Source organism: Apis mellifera, linkage group LG2 (genome assembly GCF_003254395.2).
Source record: "Apis mellifera strain DH4 linkage group LG2, Amel_HAv3.1, whole genome shotgun sequence".
Classification (NCBI taxonomy): Eukaryota; Metazoa; Arthropoda; class Insecta; order Hymenoptera; family Apidae; genus Apis; species Apis mellifera.
The window spans coordinates 1815002-1840048 of NC_037639.1; the positions used below are offsets into that span (position 1 = coordinate 1815002).

A 25047-nucleotide genomic window follows, 5' to 3' on the forward strand; every position below is an offset into this window, starting at 1 on the left:
ATTTGTCTAGTCTATTCTTTTCTGCTTATTATTTAAAAATTATTATTATTTTAATAATAATTAATAGCCTGTTTTTGTTGAATTTTGTGCTGTATCCCAGTGATTGTTTTAGAATTGCCATTGTTCTGCAAATTATTCTTTAAGCTTAAGTATTTAATGTTCTTTTGTCTTTCTTAGGAAAAGAATTTTCAGGCATTCCTGACATTAATATTGCGTGAGTATGAAAATTAGTTTTCTTATTTATTATTATTTTTTTATTATTAGTTTTATATTATTATTATTTACAATATTAAATATATTTTAAATAATTTTAATTGATGGAATATATTATATATAGAGATCATTTTATATATACAATTTACAGAAATAGTTATATTATAAAGAGCAGAGAAGAATAGATCCATTTTTCATTAATTAACTTTATTAAATCGATATCTTAAATATTATTGATAATCTACTATTTTGTTGCTTCTTGTAGTGCAATTCATGCATTTGACTATATCATAACAATTTGATAAATTAAAAATAAGAGATTGTTAAAAATAAAAAAAATTATTAATATTAAAACACATAATAAACAATAATAACAAAAAAATATAATATTATAAACAATTTAACAATAAATATATATATATTTATATATAATTTTTAAATCTCGATTTGAAATTGCATAAAAAATAATACATATTAATATTATGGTTTGCTATCATTATAATTGAATTTTTTTTTTAATATCAAAAATTTGTAATTTAAAAATAGAAATCTTAATTTTTGGAAATAAAAATTGAAAGTCTTGTATTTAATTTTAAAATCAATACAATTTAATATATATATACATATATAAATATTATGTACATATTTAAAAAATATAATATATATATATATATGTTATATAATGTATTTGCACGATATACAAATTTAATTTAATAAAATAATAGATTTATATTGTTTTTACAATTTTTAATCGTGATTATGCTGTTATCATCTTAAAATTTAAAAAAAAATTTAGAAAAAAAAATCTAATTAAAAATTTTTATTAAGTTCGAATTAAGATTGTTTCTCTTCAAATTTAATAACATTCGCATAAATAAAATGCTCTTTCTGATCATCCATCCATTTTTACATTTATGATTTTACAACATTTCATTTAGGGTTTTCAAATATATTAATTTTAAAAAAGTAAAATATTATTAATTTTAATATTTATAAATAATTATCAAACCATTAAAATCTTTTAAATTTTTTATTCAAATAAAAAAAATTATTTTTATTTTAAAAAATTATTTTATTTTAATAATTGAAATTGGACTGCATCGAATAATGATTTATAATATATCAATTTAATATAAATATTCGATCTGAATAAAAAGAAATTAACAAAAATTTTTTAATTTAAAATACTAATATCTTTATTCATTATATCCTTATATCATTTTAAAAATTTAACAAAAAATACATTTTTAGAAGAATGAAATGATTTTTAGAAAAAAAGAATAATTAAACATAGCTAAAATAATTAAACATACATGTATAGTATATTTTTTTTTTTTTTGATTTTATTGTCTTTTATGACAAATTTATATGACAATATAATAATTCAATTAAAATAATTTTTCATTTAAAAATACTTTTATTACGTAACTTATTCTATGTGATATGTTACTGTTATTTAAGAAATCTTTCGTATAATATTTCGTTTCGAAAAATTAACATTCATATAAAGATAGAAAAGACAAAAGAAAGAGAATGATATAATAAACTTGTGAAAGTGTACATAAAACTTTTTTATCACTTTTTCGTGTGGCAATTAAATATTGTACATATAAAATCATAAAATAGTCCTTGCTCGAGTTATATACAGGACTTTCTCTCTCTTGATGTGACATAATGTTTTAAGCATTGGAGAGTCGGAACTCAAGAGTCAGAACTACGTTGAAAACTGGACTAGTTTCATTTATTATTACGTGCAGTACAGACATGTCAAGAAAATACTGCAACTTGATAATATTATTGTTAACTATTTTTTTGTTAACAACAGATACTATTACTTTACAGGTAAGAATTATTTTTTTATTAAAGAATTTTTTATAGTATTAGTAAATTTTAATCTTATTATTTACTATTTTGATATAATCTAAAATTTATTTAGGATTTATTAAAAATTTATTTATTATAATCAATAAAAACACATATTAAGAGATATAATAAATATTAAGAATTTAATAATTTTTATAAAAAAATAATGTATTTATAATATTTGTGAATTAATTAATTAAATATAAATATTATGTATATTATTATATATAATATTATCATATTATACAATTAGCAATATTAAATATGTAAAAAAAATATTATTTTTATAATATTAAAATTAAATTAATATTAAATATTAAAATTTTATTTTTTTAAAATTATAATTAAATATTTAAAGAAATTAAAGATATGATAATATTATAATTTATGTTATAATATAATAAAATATTATAATAAAATATTATATTAAAATAAATTATTAAAAAAGAAAAACAGTTAAGATTAAATTTATATTAATGAGATTATATATAATGAGATAGAAATAGTTTGTCTATAAAAAAATATATATAAAATTAATATTTTGATTAAATAATATTATGATAATTAATTTAATAACAATTAATTATTATTTTAATAAATAATAAAAATATTACATTAAAATAAAAAATTTATTAGATAGATATTAGAACATTATTATTAAAATTATAATTATTATAATTATTTATATTATATATTATTTATATTATATTATATATATTATATTATTTATATTATATATTATATATTATAATTATTATAATTATTTATATATTTTTTTAATAATTATAATTATTAAAAAAGAAGTATTCTTTACTTTTTCTTTTCATTTTTAATGATTTTATTGATATATTGAATAATTTAATGTGAGATATAATAATATATAATTTAATATATAATTTAATATATATTTATATTATATTACATATAATATAGATATAAATGTAGATATAGTTATAATATGGATATATTTTATATTATCTTAAATTTTATATTATCATTCTTATTATTATTTATATTTTATTATTAATTATTAATTATATAAATTATTAATATTTATAATTATTTTTTAAATAAATTAATACAAACATAATGAAATATTTGTTATTTAGCATCCAATAGTGGTCGCCGAATACGATATTAATGAACGTCAAAATTATAACGAACAAGAACAAAATTACAATCAACAAGAACAAAGTTATAATCAACAAGATTATAATTTCAATGAATATCAAAATTTTCAACCAATAGTAAAATTTGATAGACCAATTGTTGTGAAAGCTATTGAAAAACCAAAAGATCAGCAAGATTTTAGTAAAATTCCTGGTATTCCTGGTGTAGACTATCCTTTGTATCATAGTGTACCTTCAACGAGTTTTTCATGCGCACACGTTCCTTTCGTACCTGGAATGTACGCGAATGTGGAAACCGGTTGTCAGGTAAGTTATTTCATTTTACATCATACCTTTTTGTTATTTCATATTTTTTTATAGTTTATATTTTATATTATATATTTTGTTATTTAAATGCATATAGCTTATTATAAAAATTATCATATTTTAATTATATAAGTTATATGTAATATATTTATTATATATTGTAATATTATAAATTATATAAAAAATAATACAAATATATAAATATTTATATATATTGAATTTATTTAATTATTATTATTATTTTAATTCCAATAGGAAAATTTTTTAAGTATTTATTTATTTTTTTTTCTTTAGATTTATTTGTCAAATATATTTTTCGATATTTCTATCATTAAAATTCTTACATTCTTAATTTTTATAACCATTTTAAATATATCACTTAATTCTATTTTTATATGATAAATATCTTTTTAAAAACATAATAAAAAAATATATGAAAAAATAATGTTATTAATGTTAATAATGTTTTTAAAAATAGTTTGTAATATATATATGTATATATATATACATATATATATATACATATATATATATATGTAATAAAAAATATCTAAAAAAATGAATAGTATATCAAAAAAATAAAAAAATTTATTTCAAATATATAGATAAGAACAAAATAATGAGTTGTCTTTAAGTAAATCATATCAAAATCTTTAATTAATTATATATTTATTTGAATTTCATTTATTTAAATATATTTTTTATTCTATAAATTTTTCAAGATTATTACATATAATAAAGCAAATTATCTAAAAAGATATCATTTTATTTTTTTAATTATTTGGTATCTAAAAATAGCAATATCAATTAATCATCAAGATTTTTTCTTAAAAATTTTTTTCAAATATGCTTATATATTCAGTAGAATAAAAAACAATATTTTTAAGAAAAATAAAGATGACATTTTTGAAAATTTGTTTTGATTTCTTCTCTTTTTTGCTTGATTTATTTCTATAATAATAATTTCTATAATAATTTCGGATTTTTATATATGCTTAATTAAAATCTGAAACAATATATATAATAAATATATATATAAAATATATATATAAATATATAAATATATATATATTTATATATATATATAATAAATATATAAATATTTATATAAATAATTATAAAAAGTTATACATTATTCTATTTCTGTTATTATTTATAAAAACGAACAAAAATAAGAAAACATATTAATATGAGTCAGATATATAAAATCTGAAAAATCGAATTGAATCAAACCTTAGAGAATTTGTCTTGAAATTGAAATCTAACCTAATAATCGAATCGAATTTCCGAAAATAAAATTGAGTATTGAAATTGATAAAAATTTTTAATTTAAGTGATTTATTAAGGTTTACGATTAAAAAAATTAATAATTAAAAAATTGATAATAGATTGATGAAATGAATCATCAATTGAGGGATTTAATACTAGAGAATACTATGTTATAGTAATAAGAAATATTTTTAATTTATAATATTTTTTATAATTTTACAATTCTTAAAAATTTCATCTTTCTTAAAAATCTTTAAATTCCAGAGAATTTCTTCATTCTCGAATTCAAGTCAACTCAAAATTTTTGGATCTTTATATCCTAATATCAACAAGATTTATTATAAAATATTTTATTAATTATTGAACATAGGAGAGAAAGATAAAATATTTTTTAATTGTTATGTATTGTTTATTTTTTAATTGTTTTTTTAATTTTTGATAGAAAAAATATCTATTTCATTTAAATAATTCAAAAACAAATTGATATTTTGTTATTTCAAATATTTTATTAAAATATATTATGTCTTTCTTGATATTATTACATGTTACAAAATAATAAAATATACATTACATGTATATGTAACATTTTTTCAATCAAACTTTGTATATACATGTAATCCTTAGTATCTTGTTAGTATTCTTATAAATCAAAAGAAAAAAATGTTATATAAATATATCTTATTGAAAATATTATTAAAAAATTATAATAATAAAATAAAATATGAAATAAACAATAAATGTGTGTTACAAAATATTATTCTTGTTCATTGAAATAAAATAAAATCAAAATGAACTTTAAAGAATTTTGATTTTATACTTCTACGTTGTTTATATTTATATATATAACATATGTTAGAATTATTTTGGAGATAGATGAAATTATTAAATCTAATGATTATTAGATATAAATATTGTTAATCTAATCACATTTTGTTATATTATTATAAATTTTTAATAATGTTTATGATATGTATTTATATAATATTTCTTTTTTATTTTGATCTATGGTATACATTAATTAAAAGGATATTATATATTACTATTTTATTTGAGAAGTTTTTTCATACTTATTATATAATAATATATATTATATATTATATAAATATATATTTTCTATATAATAATATATTTTTAATATATTTTTTTTGTTAAATTAAATATAGTAATTTAAATATTATTTTTTTTATTAAATTAAATAAAATTTGCAATGTTTTTTTAAAAAACTATAAACTATAAATTAAAAACTATAATTATAAAAAAAAGTTTTATAATTCTGTTAATAAAATAAACGATTAAAAATTTATTAATGTTTTAGGCATATCATATTTGTCACGATGGACGCGAAGGTCATCAAGGTGCATCTTTTCTCTGCACAAATGGAACTCTTTTCAATCAACAAGAATTTGCTTGTGATTGGTGGTATAATGTGAACTGCGCTGATGCACCGACTTTATATAGGTATAATTATATATTTTTTTTAAATAAAATTTGATATTAATTTTTTTAAATATTTTTTTAATATTTTATTATGAAAAAAAAATGAAACTATAACAATAGTTAATGGACTATTAGACTTAAAGAAAGAAAAGACTATAAATTTATTCAATTTAAATAAATTTATTAAAATAATTATTTGATATTTCTTAACATAAAATTTTTTAACATAAAATTTATTTTGCAATACTTAAATGATTCTGACAAAATTTCATTCATTAAACAGATTTTATATAAATGCATGATTTTTTCTAAAAATGTAAAACAAATGAAACGTAAAATTGAATGTTCAGTATTAAATATTTGTTTAAATGTCTCATTTTTTTCTATTTGTATGTCAAAATGTTATCTATCAATTTCTAGAACTCCTTCAATAGGCCGAACGTTTGCTTTATCTTAAGTTTAAAATAACGACAAAAAGAAGTGTTTCACTCATTCTTACTTCTCATTTCTCACTCTTCCTTCAAACACAATTCAATAAATGAAACAATAAAATTCTTAGAACAATCAACCGTATAAGAAGCGCAACACGAATCCCAATCTGTAACATTTAATGTAACACTTAAGTAGATAATACTGTAGTTTTAAATGATAAAAAATTTTTTAGCGTAAAGATATTTTATATTGTATTATTGTGATATTATATATTGTGTTAAATTTTAAAGATATTTTCGAAAAGAATTTATTCGAAAGCATTATGAAAATAGTTTTAAATTTAATTAAGTTTAATAAATATTCAATAAAAAAAAATATGTATATATACACGGTATTTTATTACCAAAACAGTCATTGATTTTTTATATTCTTTGATTCGAAGTGAATAACTTTGCACAAACTTTGATCAATGTTAATATTATTTTATTATTTATTATTAGGTCATATATTCAATTTCTATATAATAATATATAATATTATAATATAATATAATAATATAATTATATATATAATAATATTCTATATAAAATATGATATATTTATTCTTTTCGAATATTTTCTTGAATTCAAAACTATATAACATCGTATCATTTGTGCAATAATTTAATAAGAAACATTTAGTGAATATTATAAAACTGAAAAATTTTTATTTATTAAATTTTCTATCATAAAAATTCGGAAATGAAATTATTTTAATATCGAAATCAAAATTTGAAAAACAAATTTTTATAGAAATAAACGATTTTGAAAAAAAAATCAGATATTACATAAAAATTAAAAATTTTAATATTAACGTGAGTTAATGTAATTAGAAAAATACTATATATTATTACATTCTAATAATAATTTATTTATGTTGATGATAAATAATGATATTTTTCTTTAAATATTCGCCTTTCATCAATGAATGTATATATTTATATATTTGTTATTAAATCATTATCAAATGAATTATTAAAATTATTTCAAATAATATTTCGGAAATATTTTCAAATAAAGAAATAAATATGTTATAAACGTATATTTAAGATCTGAAATGATGTTTTAAATGATTTGTCAATTCTATTAAAGAAGTTATAATTTTTCTTTTAAGATTTTTTTATATATAAACATAAAAGAAAAAATTTTATTTATAAATAATACAATATCCAAGAAGTTATAGAAATAATTTAAATTGAAATTTAATATAATTCAATAATAGATTAGATATTAAAAAAGTTAAATTTATTTAAATTTATTTAAATATTCAAAAAATTGATTATAATGTTTAAAATATATTTTAAACCAAAATTTCGAAAGAATCTTTAGATAGAAATGTAAAGTACATTTACATGAAAAAATTAAATTTGATACTTTAAATAATACATTTCTTAGTACATCAGTGAATGTACTAAATGGTACTAGCTACTTCTTATAAACAAAATAATATTATATTATTATTATTATTATTATTATTATTATTATAATATATTATTATTTATAGTAAAAAAATTATTTATAAAAGATTAATAAGAGATACATTTTGTAACAAAAGCAAAATATCACGAAGTAATAAAATATAATATAAAATAGTAAGATATTACTCTATTCATGTATCCTAAAATGAATGATATTTATAAAAATTTTATAAATATAAGTCTAAGAAAAGAATTTCTTCCTTATTAATATACATATAATATACATATATTTAAGCTAGTTTTTAAGAACTATTATAATTATTTATCTGAATATAGCAAAATACTAAGATAGATTAAAGAAAGTAAATGAAGAAATTTTATTTTTTATTTTTTTCAAGAAAATGAAAGAAAAAAATTTGTTATATAAAAAAATTGCTACTTAATATTAATTTCTTAATTTAAAATCATTAGATTTTAATAAAGTCATTGAATTTGTCTTAAAATCAAAACTATCAACGGTCAAAAATCTGCCAAAAAACTTATAATCTTATTTTAAGAAATCAAAATAACTTTGATTTTTTAATGAAATGAAAATTTTTTCAAATTCTTAATGATGAAATTTGAAAAGTGAATTAAAACTTTGAAAACTAATTAACTTTTTTGTTAGATTAATTCTTCAAAAATCATTAATCACAAATTTATATCACTCTACATATCTTGTATATTTATAGATCATATATTCTGTTTATATTTTACATATCTTTTGAATATCTTTCGCATATTTTGATATATATATATATATATATATATATATATATATATATATATATATTATAATTGTACAAATATTCGCAGATTGTAGAATTTTGAATGCAAATGAATCTAAAAATTTTTTTATATTTAAATATATAAACAAAGTGTTCCAAAAATCGAAAAAGCTCAATTCCTAACATGATTTTAAACAATTTTTTTTTTTACGCAGCAGTTCTATACATTCTGTGTGTTAAAAATTAAGAGTTAGGATTGACTTATGAAGCAATTTATGACTCTCCGATAACTTGAATTTTATTTTTTCAATAGTTTCCGCATTTAATAATTTTAGATTCTCAATAATTTATCAGTGAAAACAGTTTCTTTACTCTTTTGTTCTAGATTCTTAATTGTTCAAGAAACTAAGACATAACAATAATGATCAATTGATAAATTATTGAGAGTCAACCAATTGTCAATTAATCACCGAAAAAATGATTGCAACAATTTTAACTGTCATCTCCAACGCGATTTTATCGATTCTCTCTTATTCTGATTACATTTTTTCCGCGAATTAATTATTTCTGAAAAATAGAAAAATCCACAACCACCAAGATCCACCAAGTTTTTTAGAAAAGCATTTTAAAAAAAGCACAAATTAATTAGAATTAGATTAGATTAGAAACTAGTTAGAATCTATTTTAATTTAGAAGAATAGATATGAATTATTAGATATCATTAGATATGAGTTCATTATTAAAGTTGATTGAATATTTATGATATAAACAGTTTCACACAGTGAGTGATTCTTTGAAATACAATATTTAATCCAAGTATAATATTCAATTCAGACTTTATGCATCGTAATTGGACAGAATTTACTAAATTAATTTACTAAATTTGTCTATATTACTATTTATTTCTATTTTATTATTGTTCATTATTATTGATATGTATTAGATATGTATTAGATAATAAATATGATGGTTTTCTTTTTATCCAGATATATAAATACTATTATTTGAAATTGATTAGATATTTTTTTAATTGTATAAGCATATTTTTTATACTATCCATTGATTAGTTGATATATTTTCATATTTTATGATTTTATTATTTCTGGATCTAGTACTTTCTCTTTAAAAACACACAATATTCAGAATTTCGTTGTTATTTAAAACATATTATATATATCCAACTGGCATTTTTTCTTTCATAATGTGTTTCTATTTATAATTTTTACAATAATTACAATAATTAATTAATTTACAACTATTTTATAATAATTAATTTATTAAACAATACAATATTTTTGCAAGGCGCAGAGAGTAATATATCTGTTTTACTCTATATCGGGAACATGATTCCATTTTCAAATATTTTGAATATCAATAATAACCAATATTGTTATTTTTATATTATGATTTATGTTAACTATGATATTCTACATTATGATTATTGAAGTTCGTAATATTGTTGTTCTTTTTTTAGAAAAAAAAAAAACAAACGTTTCGTTCGCAGTAATTTCACTCAAATTTCATTCTGTTCGCTATTATATTCTAGATATTTCTAATCTAAAAAAAAAGATTTATACATATATCTGCATAAATATTCTTCAAGACAACGAACACTTCGATATTCATCATCTTAGGCAAAAATTCTGAGTAAGGTATTAATATTCTTTTTAATTATATCTTATTATATTTTTTCTTGGGTTTACCGAATCTAAATTCTCTTTCTTTACCTAAATCTTTTTGTCTTGAATCTTTCTTTTTTTTTAATTTTCTCAGACAATTTTAAATTCCCAACTAAATTCTCTATCCAATATTTTATGGTATCATTTCAAACTATCTTAAATCAAAGTAATTTTACCATTCCTTTTAAAATGAATCAGCATATCTCTTCACTATGAAATGATATTTACCATTTTTGATCCGTTATTATATGTGTTATAAGAGCTAAAACTCTGTTGTTCGGAAATACAATTTTTTTCCGAATTCAAATTCGAAAAAATATTCCCGCAAATGAACTTTATCGAAATCTCCGATCGAGAAGAAACTATCGATAACAATAATATATTTTAATATACGTTCTTACGTTCTGCTATAAAATATTTTTTCTTCTTGGATGAAAACTTCAATTCTGTTCAATTTCTTCTTATTTCATTTTATTTTTTATTTCATTAATTTCGTATTTCATCAATTGATGATTTATATGAATAGTTTTATTATTTGTTTGATGAATATAGAATAAATTATGTCATTTATTGTTATTATATATATTGTTATTATCATTTGTTTCTAACTATAAGATTCTTTTCAATTCGTAACTTTAAACATTTTTTTTTTATTCTTCATTAATGTAGACATATTTTTTCTCCTGAATTAAATTCGTGGCGTATACATGGCTATCATACTACGTTTTCATTTTCGTCGAACAAATTTCTAATCTTTACCTTAAATGAATTTTTTCCATTCTTTTTCTTATTTCTTTCCTATACATTATGGTATCCTCTTCTTTATTAAGAAAAACTTTTTTTAATAATTATATGGACTTGTAACTGTACAAAATCATAGCTTGCAACATGTATATCGACTTGAAGTATAATAAGTTAAAAGTAATAACGCAATTCATTTGACTCAATTACGTTGATCTTCAACAAATATCGACAAATATTAAAATAAATTTTAATACTATACAATTTGCATGTGTAATCAAGATTTTATTTGGTATCGATAGGATTTATGCAAATTTTTTCGCTTGTCATCGGCGAATTTTTCGAAAAATCATAAAATATGATGTTTTATTAATCTCAATAATTCTTTTATGGTCAATTTGAAAAATTTTTATTAATTGATATTGCTTTAACTATCCGGAAAGTCGAATCACGATGAAGCCATATTGTATAATATGAGAAATTCTTGCAATATCAAATAAATTATCCTTTAATTAAACTTCACATATATTCAATAAAAAGTCATGTGCAAAGTGCAAATATTTGGATCTTATATTAAAATGTTGATATATTTTGAACGAATTGAATAAAGCACAATTGAAAACATATGCTACTTTTTTGATCATTTTATAGTTTTTCTGTAAATAAGATAATAGCTGAGATATTGATCAGCTCGAGTCACTCTTTTTATATATATTGAAATCTAATACACATTTTTGAATTTTGATTTTTTTACATATTTTTGAATGTCGACTGAATCAGCATTATGAATAATAGAAATTATTTGTATCATTTTCTTTCTTAATATTTATCATAATTGTGTAAGTATTTCATCTTTCTGTTGAAATACTGGAAAGATTCAAAAACAATTTTAAATTTTAATTTTAATTTAGCCGGAAATCCTCGGTTTTATCACGTTTTATCATTCCACAAACCCGAATTTTCTTTCTAAATAATTCTCTATAAATTCCACACTTATAATATTCCATTTATAATAATTATTTATATACAGATAATAACACTTTCCAAAAAAATATGTCAATAGTTTCATTATTGCATTTCTTAAAGTCTATCCAACATCTGAATATATTTTGAAACATGAAATATATCCCGTAATAGAATCGCATAACATTTGGATATTATATTTAGTAATTTTCGAAAGATTATAAATTTTGAAATTCATTCATCCATTTCAAGATCCATACTTCATCCATGAAAATGTTTTACCCAGAATTAAAGATTTTTCGAAACTTTTTAAAAAAAATAATCTATTATGCGTTGCATTTTAAAGGATCAATCGGTATTATCACATATATCTATATATCAAAAAAATGTAAAATTGCTAATATATGTTTAAATCTATTATGAGTCATAATTTTGTGAAATATTGGTTCCAACAAAGGATTCGTTAATCAATAAGTGTTCATTCTTATTTTCTTTTATCAATTCCATAAGAATCAACAACGCAAATTACTTTTTAAATTCATCTATAGTAAAAATTTAGCACTTTTTTTATATTGCTTGTTTTTATTAGAGTTTTGTTTATATATATTTACTGGTTTCAATGCTATTAAATTCAAAGAAATCATTTCCAATAAATAGATTTACGAAATCTTCGATTTTGTATATCTTTCTGAAAAATACATTAGGACGCAGAGATTCTTTGAATTCATTATTGTTCTTCGATAAATCAAAATCTGACCATTCTATATCGTGATTTTCATCTTCATTTTTCTGTGTCAATTGACGTATTGTTCGTCGAATTCTTTTTAACATGCATTTCAGAGTTATTCGAAGATTCTGCATCACTTTGTTATCTATCTGAATATTGTAGAGTCTTCTATTTATTTGAAATCCTCAAATTCAATTGGAACATTAGATAAATTGTCGATGCGATTATTTTGTAGAAATATATCTTTTTTTTCGTTTATTATTTACTATTATCAAAGAACATAATTTCTTATTAAAAAATTAAAAACATAAAATTTATTAATATGATCGTATTGCAATCTGTAAATTTTTAAAATAATAATTCTTTTTTCTAATTCCAAGCAGTCCTACATAGTTTCCCAATAATTTTGAAATACTATAATAGGTGATATAATAGGTGAAAACTGTGCTATATCTTTGACTCAACTTGTCAACTTTTTGTTTTCTTTTTTTTAAAAATGAATTCTATTTCTTATCTTTTAATTGAGCCAATTTCTAATCTTCTAAATTTGAAATTTCACAAGTTTGAAACATAAGGAAAAAATCCTGGAATAAATATTTTTTACTGTTTATTTCGGTGAAGACATTGTTATAAGCTTTACTTTCTTAATACTTTTTGAATTTCGAAATCATATTCTTGTAGACGTTCTATTTAAGTAAGTTTGTCCCGCTGGATTCTTGAAAGTACCATAAATTTGTATAATCCGTCTTTAACAGAAATTTCTACCCGTAAAAATGATGATGAAAATGTTCTATTAACTTCATTGCTGCTAACAATTATTTATGAATTACACAGGAATTAATCTCTTTTTCCAATGTTTTTAAGAAATAAATAACTTTTTCTTATTTTTCTTGCTTCTGAATAAAAATTCCGTTCGCAAAACTTAACACATAAAATAAATTTGTTGTCTTTTGAATGATACGTTAAAATTTTTAGAGATTATGTCAATTTTATTTTTAAATTTTGGAATTTAACAATCCAATTATATTGTATTTTATTTTTACATGATGCGAAGATTTTGCAATTAATGAAAAATTATCGATAAACTTTCTGTAATAAATACAAAATTTCAGGAAAATTCTCAACTGGGATTTTTCAGAATTTTCCATTTTAAAATAAATAGTTTTAATCTTGTCTTGATCTATTTTTACTTCAATTTCTGCAATAATTTTTATTTCATTAAAGAAAGTGCATTTCTTCGGGCATAAGTAAATTTGCTTGACACAATCAAGAGAATAATTTTTTTTAAATTTATTATTTTCTCTTCAAATGTTTTTTTAGAAGTAAAATAATTACATATATATCCATATATACCACGCAGATTTTCCAAGTGAGATTTCTTAACATGATCCATTAAATATGACAAAGTTCGCATTATTTTAAATTGCCATAATTTAGTTTCTACTGCAAAAAGCACTTTTCTTCTTATTTTTCTCATTCATCGAGATTTGTCAATAATCATTTTGAAAATTAATTGTAGAAAATCAGCCAGAATAATAATAAAATTAAAATAAAATGGATAAAATGATTGAGAATTTCTTTTATTAGCAAAATGAATAGGATTTCTTTTTACTAATTTCATTCAATACAAAATCTTGTGTTATTGTTTTAACAAGCACAATTGAGGAAGACAAGCACATTCAATTTTTCTACTATTCCTTTTTTCAATATATTATTTAACAATTCATTTATTCGCGACAATTAAAAAGCAATTGTCACAATCCTTATTTAATAGGTTGATATTTTTCAATGATTTTATGAACATTGTATTTTCTAATTTCTTTTGAAAATATAAAATACAAAATTCAATAAATAATTTTGAAAATTCAATTTGTTGTTTCATTAATTTCTTTACATATTGATTATGAAGTTCTTGTAAATATTCAGAAATTTTTTTTTTTGAAAAATAATTTTTTTCCGTCAATGAACATATTTTCGATTGAAAAATCTAAACAACATTTATATTTATATTTTTTTGAGATTCTTTCATATTGGCTAGCAGGGAATCTCCTTTACTTTTGAAATTTCCTGAGATTAACTAAAGTTAAAAAAAATTATTCATAATTTTATAATTATTCTCTAAAAATTGAAAAAACATTTTTGGTTTCTAATCCTGCTATGCCAAATTTTTGCGAAATCATGATTCAAAATTTTTTCAAATATTTTTTTTCAAAATTTAAACTCTAGTGTTAATAACAATTTTAATTCTTTTATTATCGATTCCTTTAATTAATAATTTTAAAAGTAAATTTATTTTTAATACGATATTGACAACAAGAACCGAAGTCAAAGATTTCCTCTTTATGTTGACTTCTGGTTTTTTTTCTTTTTTTTTTTATATATATTCATAATTCTTTTGGAAATATTCTTACTTTCTGTATATCCAACATGCCAGGTTTACTACTTTTTTTTTCATTTCTTTTTAGTTTCCCAAAAACAAATATAAATTTATATTTATTTTGCTTTACGAGACATAGTCTCTAATTTCTATCTTTAAAGTTCTAATAACAGTAAAAGATATTTTAATAAAAGATATTTTTTAATTTCCTTAGCTAATGTAACAAATTAAGATGCGACTAAGTTGTTCCATATTTTGTCTTGATTTGTTTTGGGATAATCGATTAAAAGCTACTTGTGCTAATAGTTAAAGATGATATTAACTTTCCTTTTTGTTGATAATTTCGGAATAAAACATAATTTAAATTTGATAGATCTTTGCATCGAAATGAAATTCAATTGTCAAACTTAATTTTGAATAATCCGAGAAGTATTTGGCAGGAAAAAAAATTATATTTCGCCGAATCTTCTAATGAAGCAATCAAACCATGCCTTGATTTTTTTCCTCCCACATTTATCTGCGTCACTACTTTGAATTGTATTTTTAATTTTTCTCAAAATGAAAATGCAATGTGGAAATTTTACCACATATTCAAGTGATAGGCGGTTTCAGTAACGCGGACAAACGAGGAATGGAATAAAATATAATATTAATGAAAATGGTCTATATATAGATACAGCTACATAAATTTCACTATTTACATTAATATTCGAATTACTATTTATATTATTCACAAAGCTATTTGTCCCGGTTATTGTAATATTCTAGTATTCTGACTATTCTGAAATTATTATTATATATTATATAAAATTTATTATAATATAATAAATTGTTAGATTTATTCTTCAAGATGAACCATTCATTAGGATCCATCTTTGTTTTTTTTGCTTTTTTTTTTTCTATTAATACATTATTTTTTCTATTAATACATGCTCCTCTTCTTATCCTAAAAGCAGCAGAAGTCTATGAAATGGAGCTTTATGCATCAGTAATCAGTTCCATCAAGAAGCATATTTTCGAAGACATAGATGAATGTTCTTTTTAAAAAAAAAAAATCTTAATTGGACACCAAAATTGTATCCACTTAATTCTTCCATAATATGTTTTTATTTTATATAATTTTCACAATAATTAGAACAATTAATTTATAATTTATTAATTTATGAAAAACTAATTAATTTACTAAACAATACAATATTCTTGTAAAGAATAAAAAACAAATACATCAATTCTGCTCCATGTCCGGAATATTGTTAAATTGATATTTTGGATATCAATGATATTTTTATTTACTATGCCGCGATTTATATTAATCATGATGTTCCATACTTTGGTTAAAAACTCGTAATAATATTATTTTATTTTATAATATTTGAATATAAAATCTGTATATATAGAATCAATAGATCTGAAAAGCATTATATCAATACGAATTCGAAACTATCGTCTTAACTCTTCAAGAGTTCGATCATGAAAATTTAAATTCTCTTATTCTTTTATCAAAACATAAATAAATATTCTTAAAAAAGAATTTTTTCTAACAAATTTGTAACATATTTTTAGAATTTTTTCGAGATTCAATAGATTTTCAGTTAGTGGAAATATTATTATGTGAAAATATAATTAATCGAAATATTATAGTAATTGTTACAATCATATAAATTTGATATAGTGATCAAAATTTTTCAACTGCATGAAACTATTTCCGATTAATCTATGAAATAGATGTTTATCTAACTTCTTATGCATCATATCGCATATTGGTTCAATAGTATAATCCTTTTTTTATTATGTTATTAAATATATAATATATTATGATATTAAATATATTTTGTACATAATAGCTAGTATATAATATTATAGATAAAAAAAAGTAAATCCACAAAAAAAGCAAATTGAGAGAAAGTTAATATGATGCCTTTTTAATTATACAAAATAAAAAAGTTTTTAATATAATCGCAAAACTAGAATATCAATAAAATAACATCTATTATTAATTTCTGCAAATTTAAAAAAAAATCTATAAGAAAAACTAGCAGTATTGTCATCGTTTGTGATTTTGAATTCCTGTTTAATTAATAATAGAAAAAGTTCCATTTATGGGAAATATAAAAAAAAATGAATCTTGTTTGATTTCCAAATTTGAAAATAATTTTCAACTTTTTTAATTGAAATTTTTTTCTCGTTTTCATTTTCACAAATTTATTATTTATTAATCTTTAGTCAATATAAAATCGTGAAATATGAGAAAAAGATAAAACAATTTAGAATATGTATAAATATATATTCGCAATTACGATAGCGAAGTAAAGTACGATAATTAGGAATTAATGAACAGTTCTGACATATTATTATAAGAATCGTAGCGGAAAAAAACTTATTATTCTAGATATAACATTCTAGATATAATAATATAATATTTGCAAAGAAATATTATGTACTTTTGATTAAAATATTTATATTCTACCGTTAATTTTAAAGATATGATAAATGCTGGCATCTAATATCTTTGTATTATTAATAATAAATTTTTGCTTATAACGAATTTGTTATTCAATCCGCATTTATATGTGATGCAAAGAGAATAATTATTGATGTTGAAACTGGAGTTCACCTTTGATATAAAATTATCTTTTCTTGAAAATACTAATTTTTGTACTGTTTGATCCAAGAAAATTTGCAGTTTCACTTCTTTTTTAGTTTCAGTTTCAATGATTCTACAGACTAATTTTTTTTAAGAAATTTATTTTTTAAGGAAAGATATAAAGAATAAATAAATTTTTTTTCTTCTCTGTTATAAAGAATGTATTATTGTTCTTTCAGATTGAAACTATTATACCTAATACTATAATATGTAAAGTATGAAGGATTTTTTCGATTTGAGAGATTCGTGATTTCTAGTTAAAATCTCTTCAGTCGTTTGAGCTAATATTAATTTTACAATTTGTGCTACATACTTTAATTTTTCTAGACTTATATAATATTTCTTAATAATAATAAAAAATTCTTAATAATTCTTAAACTTATATAATATTCATGTTTTGAATTAAACAATAAATTTTCTACCGATCTAGTTATTTTTTATCTTTTTATCTTTTACCTTAAATAATTCTTTTTTTCATTTTTATCATATTCTTAAAACATCAATTATTCAAGCCAATTCGAACATAATTTTAAAAAAATTTATTATTAATACGATGATTAGTTTTTTATTTTTCTCTTAATTTATTATAAAATATTTTAATCTTTTAAATTATATTTCAATTTATCATAAATAAATTATATGCTTTAACAATATAATATTCATAAATTAAATTCTAGATTAACATTGGTTGTAGAAATACTATTCTTTTCACAAAAGAAAGAATGAAAAATGTTATTTTTTTTTAGCAGAAAATTATTTATGGATTGTCAATATTAATGGAATTAAAATAAATATAAAATAAATATTTATTTGAATTTACAATTATTTAATAAATAATTATTTACATTTATTGTTAATAATAATCTAAAAATAACACATAAAGTCAAAATTAAAATATCTATATAGTATTTTTCTGATGAAAAACTTTTTAAAAAACAAATTATATGTTTTTCTCTCCACACAAAAATAGAAAAAAAAAAAGCATTAAAAAGCCTCTATGTACGATATTAATATTCATAGCATGATATATTCACCTTAAAGGCATTCTGATAGTTACAAGTAAAAGTAAAATAATATTTTAAAATTCAATAAAAATTGAATCAAATCATTTGAGTTTTTTTGAGAAGTTAGAAATATTAATTATCATCAATTAAAAAAAAGTGATTTTATTTCTTTTCTTTGCGATTCTGACGAATTATTTTTTTTTCAAAAATTTTCTATATATAATAATAGCTATTAATGCTCAAAAGATTTTATATTTTTAAAAAACAAAGCCTAAAAAAATATTAATATTAAAATATTAAATCAAATCATTTTAGCATATAATAGATAAATAAAAATAAGAAAATATATAATCAAAAAAAAGTTTTATTTTTTTTAATTATTATTATTTTAATTATTAAATTTATAAAACACACACACACACATAAAATTCTAATAACTAATTTTCGATCATAAGAACTGTATTATATCGAGTCCTGGAATATTTAGATTTTTTTTAAGATTCGAAAAAACTATATTATATCGAATTAATGTTAATTGAGTAGCGTTAAATAGGCTATTATAGTATTATTTAATATAGTGATTTTTGTAACTTCTAAAAAAAAACTCAAATATAAAAAGAAATTTTTAAATCAAAATTTAATTTTAAATATTTTTGATCATATCGTATTCTTTTCATTATAAAAATAAAAAAATTTTTTAAATTTCATTATAAAAATAAAAAAAAGATCCATAGATACCATGATTCTCAATCATTATTTTGAAAAAAAATATTAAATTTCCACTAATTTTCGAATTCATTTTATTTATAATTTGTTTATATTCTTCAGTTAATTAACGAGAAAAATATCATTTGTTGTGATATTGTATTCCAAAATTATTATTATCATAATTATATATCATATCATATCATTATTATATATCATAATATATTCCATATTGGTATAAAACGTTGAACATGTTAAGCAATATCAGAAAAAATCTAAACTCTACACGATAGCAGAAACTAAAACTCGATGATATTTTTTCTCTTTTTTTACAAATAATAAAGCGGAAATATAGAAACAGAGAAAAAATGGACACATTAGAAAAGAAATATCAGTCATGAACGGAGCATTTCTAGTAAATTCGTTTCAATTTTTGCTATTTTTTTTTCATCAGATCATTCTCTTTACTCTTACTCTCTTGCATTTTACAAAATTCCTTTTACAAAATTCTTCCATTTTTTTCTTCTTTTTCATTTCTTTATATATATTGAAACATACATATGTATCAATTCAAAATAATATAACTTACACGAGATTGAATTATCACTCTATCATTTCTATTTTATATCAATCATTTAAACCTATCAATTGAGTTGATACATCTATCGCAATATTTTCAATATGTATAGAAATTTTTAAAAATGCAAGTTTAAATGTTGTTTAAATAACAAGAAAGAAAAAGAAAAAAAAGAAAAAAAAAGATATGTGATTCATAATACATCTGAAATCTACATGTCATAAATAAATAAATGTCATTTTTCTTGTAAGACAAAAAAGTTTTCTTTACTGACAAGAATGTAAAAAAATTATAAATAAAATAAATTTAAAAATTAATCGAACTAATATTTTTTTTTAAAAGATAATTCTTTTAAGATTTTTTATCCTTGTCATAAAATATAATAAAAAAAAACTTTAACCTTAAATTTTAAAATCAAGATCATTTTCGCAAACTTTTATTTATAAATTAATTCAAAAATATAGAATCATATTATGGTCTTTATATTTATTTTTTATACACATTACATATATAAAAAAAATATTTCTTTTAAAATTACAAAAAGTACAATACGTAACAAACAGAAGTAATAATTTTTTCAAATTTTGTACACTTATATGAAAAAATTTAAATAATTTCAAATTAAAATAAATAGGAATTTTTTTTTAAATATCATAAAAATACAAATATTGCACAATTTTTTTAATCTGTTATTGTTTATAAAATTTTTAAATATTATGTTCGATGGACATTCGATCTTCCATTATATTTCTCTATTTACAAATTTTTTACAATTAACTTATAATTATACACTATACTTATTTATTTATTAAATGAAATAATATTTGTTCAAAAAGCAGAAGAAAACATGATCTATTGCGTATTTAAGCGATTTCGATTAATATTTGCGATATCAATGACAATCCTCTAAACTTATTTTTTTTTGTAGTTCACGTTAGCTATTTCTAGCTACTTATACTTACTCCTTAGTTACTTCTAACATTATAACTGTTCATAACAACATATATTAAAAATTATATTAAGAATTATATTATATTAAAAATTTAATTCATGCTGATTTAATTCCGTTTGAACCCATCACAAATTGAATTTAAATATAATATCGTGAATATTACAAAAAAAAAATTGAAATCAAAATTAAAAAAAAATAAAAAAGAACAAATTACAACAAAATTATAAAATAAATGAAGTAGGAAAAGTTTATATAAACAGCATCCAGCCACAGAACTAGCTTTAATTTTTTTTAGCTATTATATGCTTTTACTTATTGTGATAAAAGATCTTTTTTTAGTACTTATAATTTATAGTCTAAATGAGAATTTGGACGTTGATATTATTATTATATTGATATTAATTTATCTACTTTTGATTATGATTTCACTTTGCATTAATGATGTCGTTTCTTTCGTTTTTTTGTACCAACTGATTGATAATATCTAATAAGAAACAATTGATCATCAGTTTAAACAAGAAATAGTTAGTAATTCTTTATTAAATCAAAAAATTTTCCATATTTTCATATTAAAGAAATTTTTACCACTACAGCTACTTATAACACCACAGAAGCACCACACTTTATTTTTGGTTTTTATTAATTTTAAGAAATAACGAATTCATATATATAGAATATTAAGATATCTTTGGAGAATCGATTCTAGATTAAAACAACAAATGTAAAGTTGATATAAAAATATCTAAATAAAATGTCTTAATTAAGATTTATTTATTAAATTATAAGCAATTTCAATTCGTATTAAATAAAGAGAATAGAAGAGTTATAAAATTAACTAAATATAAGAATCTTCATATATGATGCAGTGTGCATGTCGATAGATTACACAATACACCATGATTTAATTTATTTTATTTTTATTTTATTATAATAGCGGCAAAAAACATAAGTCAGGCGTTGTTAAATGTTGATTTGTAGTTTTATTTTGTTGAAAAATTTTGCGATAAATTAAATCTCTCGCAAATCACGATATAATAATGAGTTCAAAATGATCTAAAGCAACATCTGATCTATTCCAAAATTCAATTATCAATATTTTTAATATTTTCTCCGAATATTCTCAATGATAATTTTCGAATGAGATCATGTTTGATAATGAAAAATCTACCGAATATTGAAATGTATACTAATAGAAATATATTCGCATCTTTGCAGATTATTATCAGCCAATCTCGATTTTCAAAAACCTCTTGATCAATGTTAGTATTTTCGATCGATTTTGGAATTATTATGCATCATAAATATAGCATAAATTAAAAGATTTAATATAGCAAAAAAATCATCTTGAATAGGTTTCTTAATTATTTGTATCATTTTATTTTACATCAGGATCGATATTACTCTAGTCACTTTAATGTAATAAAAAAAACTTTAGTCAGCGAAAAATCAATTAAACGAATTAATTTATTAGTAAATAATAAAAATCATAGACAATAAATTCAACACATTAGAAGAAATAGAGTATTTGGTTCTATCGTATATGTTATATTTTTAGTGAGAATTATGAAAAAAGAATGTCAAACAAATCATTTAAAGATAATTAATGAATAATATTTTATATATAATACAAAGAATTGCACATGATTTTCACGCAAAATATGTTTGAATTCTTATTCTTCCATTTCTTGTCCAGCGATTCTATACTATTATTTTTATAAGGCAACATCTTGCAAGAATTTACAATTTGATATGACTAACATTAATTTAAATAGATTAAACAATATAGCTTATCCAATAAGCAATACAATATTTTTAAAAGAGGTGCAACGAGTGAAAATTAAATTTTTTTAATGCCAAGTTAGAGTCATAATTCCAATCTAAAGAACAATCTTCCAGCATTAAAATGGCAATTGGAAAATTACGCGCGAAGAAAAATTTATATCTATTAATTATGCACATCGTGAATTTAATGAAAATATAATAATTTCTCAGATCTATAACTCTCCGAATATTTGACGAATTAATCAAGAAAGAAGTTATGAAAATCTGTATTTTATCGAATGAAAAATCGACTTAATAGACATATAATTTGATTATTATATTATTTACATACTCTGTATATTATCTAATTACTATCTATACATAAATATTTACATTTTAATCTTTATATAATGAAATATATAATAATTTATATAATACTAAAAAATACTAATAAATTGTACAATATTAGTTATGCATAATATTTAATTATATTAGATTTATTAGATATATATAGATATATAGATATTTAGATATATAGCCGATTCTATATTAGTTTATTTTAGAATAAAATTTTAGAATTATTGACATCTTATAGCATCAATAATTTTATACAACCATAAATCATAATTTCTTTTTTATTGTTTACCATTTTATTTCGAAAATTTAATATTTATTTTTTTAGAATATTCTTATCAATCTTTAAAATTTTGCATAGTTATTACATATTCATTAAATTCCCTTAAACTAATTATCTTATGATCATTTTTGCTCGATTTCTGATGTAGTGCAATTGCTATTTGAGAATGATTATTTTTTAATTTAGTGATCATTTTTCATTAGCCATTTTTTATCAATAAGATAGATTCGACTATCTTTTTTATTGTTTCATAATGAAATGAAATCAGTATTAATTGTGTATTTTCTACGTAAAATATATGAGGCAATTCCGACTTTCACAGAAATTCTTAAAAAAACTCAAAATTCCAACAAGCATTAAATGTATAATATAAAAGCAATCGAAGTCATTGTAAAGAACATAGAGAATTTATAATTAATTTTCACAAGTATGGTCCTTAGAATTAGTAATAAAAATTTAATCGATACATCTCGTGCAAAAACAATCAAACCCGAAAATTTTACGATTATTAACAGCATTAAAATATTTTTATATTATTTTATAACTTCAATATATAGTTTTAGAGAATTTAAAATTACGTAGTTAATTTCTAAAAGTTAAACATTGTATTATTTGTCATTCAATTATTGAAATGCAATATCTCTATTTATTTTAGTATGCGGTTTAAAACAAAAAATAAAATGAAAATCCACTTATAAAATGCAGATGAAATTTAGTCATGATGTAAATATATATATGAAAAACTTAATCAAGTCTGTTATTAGATGATACTAGTTTAATGATATAACTTTTCCTTTCTATTCTCTAAATTTCATATCAATCAGGAATACTTTTCGAAAGAATATTCTTTCTTCTATTTTATTTTATTTTAACTCGCAATAGATTAAAAATAAATATTAGTGATTTAAATACTAATAACGAATCTGTTTCCTTTGTATTTCATATCTTTGTTATAGCTTTTTTAATGTTTTAAGTGATTTATATTTATTATAAGTTTATTATATGAGAATTTCATTTCTAATAATATTATGCTTATCGGATATTCTTCATTTATTTATTTTATTTTATTTTTACATTATAATAACTTTATTTATATTTTATTTACATGTATATTTCTTAATTTAAAGCAATTCTAATATTTTATATTATATATTATATAATTATTATATATATGTATAATTATATATTATATAACTTGACATATCATATTGACAATATTTGTTGGATGAATATTCAATATAATTCTTAAAAAATATTCATAAATTAAATGAAAATTGATTTTACTTGATTGATTGAACCTATTGCTATGTTTATTATATTTATTTTTATAATATTATATAATTTATAATTAGTAGAATAATAAAACAACCAAATAATTAATATTTTTCTTCGAAATCATTTTACAA

The 25047-nt window shown here is 19.2% G+C and overlaps 1 protein-coding gene across 3 annotated transcripts in view; it reads left to right on the forward strand.

Annotated features, from left to right (window-relative positions):
* Nucleotides 1–1881: 1881 nt before the first annotated feature.
* LOC113218599 overlaps nucleotides 1882–25047 on the forward strand; it is a 29968-nt gene continuing 6802 nt past the window's right edge. The window contains exons 1-4 of one of the 3 annotated variants that reach the window (XM_026439102.1): nucleotides 1882–2055; nucleotides 3186–3512; nucleotides 6097–6239; nucleotides 6639–6894. In XM_026439102.1, coding sequence (XP_026294887.1) covers nucleotides 1978–2055; nucleotides 3186–3512; nucleotides 6097–6239; nucleotides 6639–6675 — 585 coding nt within the window. In that variant the 5' untranslated portion in view covers nucleotides 1882–1977 and the 3' untranslated portion in view covers nucleotides 6676–6894. Of the gene's footprint in view, nucleotides 2056–3185; nucleotides 3513–6096; nucleotides 6240–6638; nucleotides 6895–25047 lie in introns of those variants that run through there. The other 2 variants (XM_026439103.1, XM_026439101.1) reach the window with 2 other exon arrangements.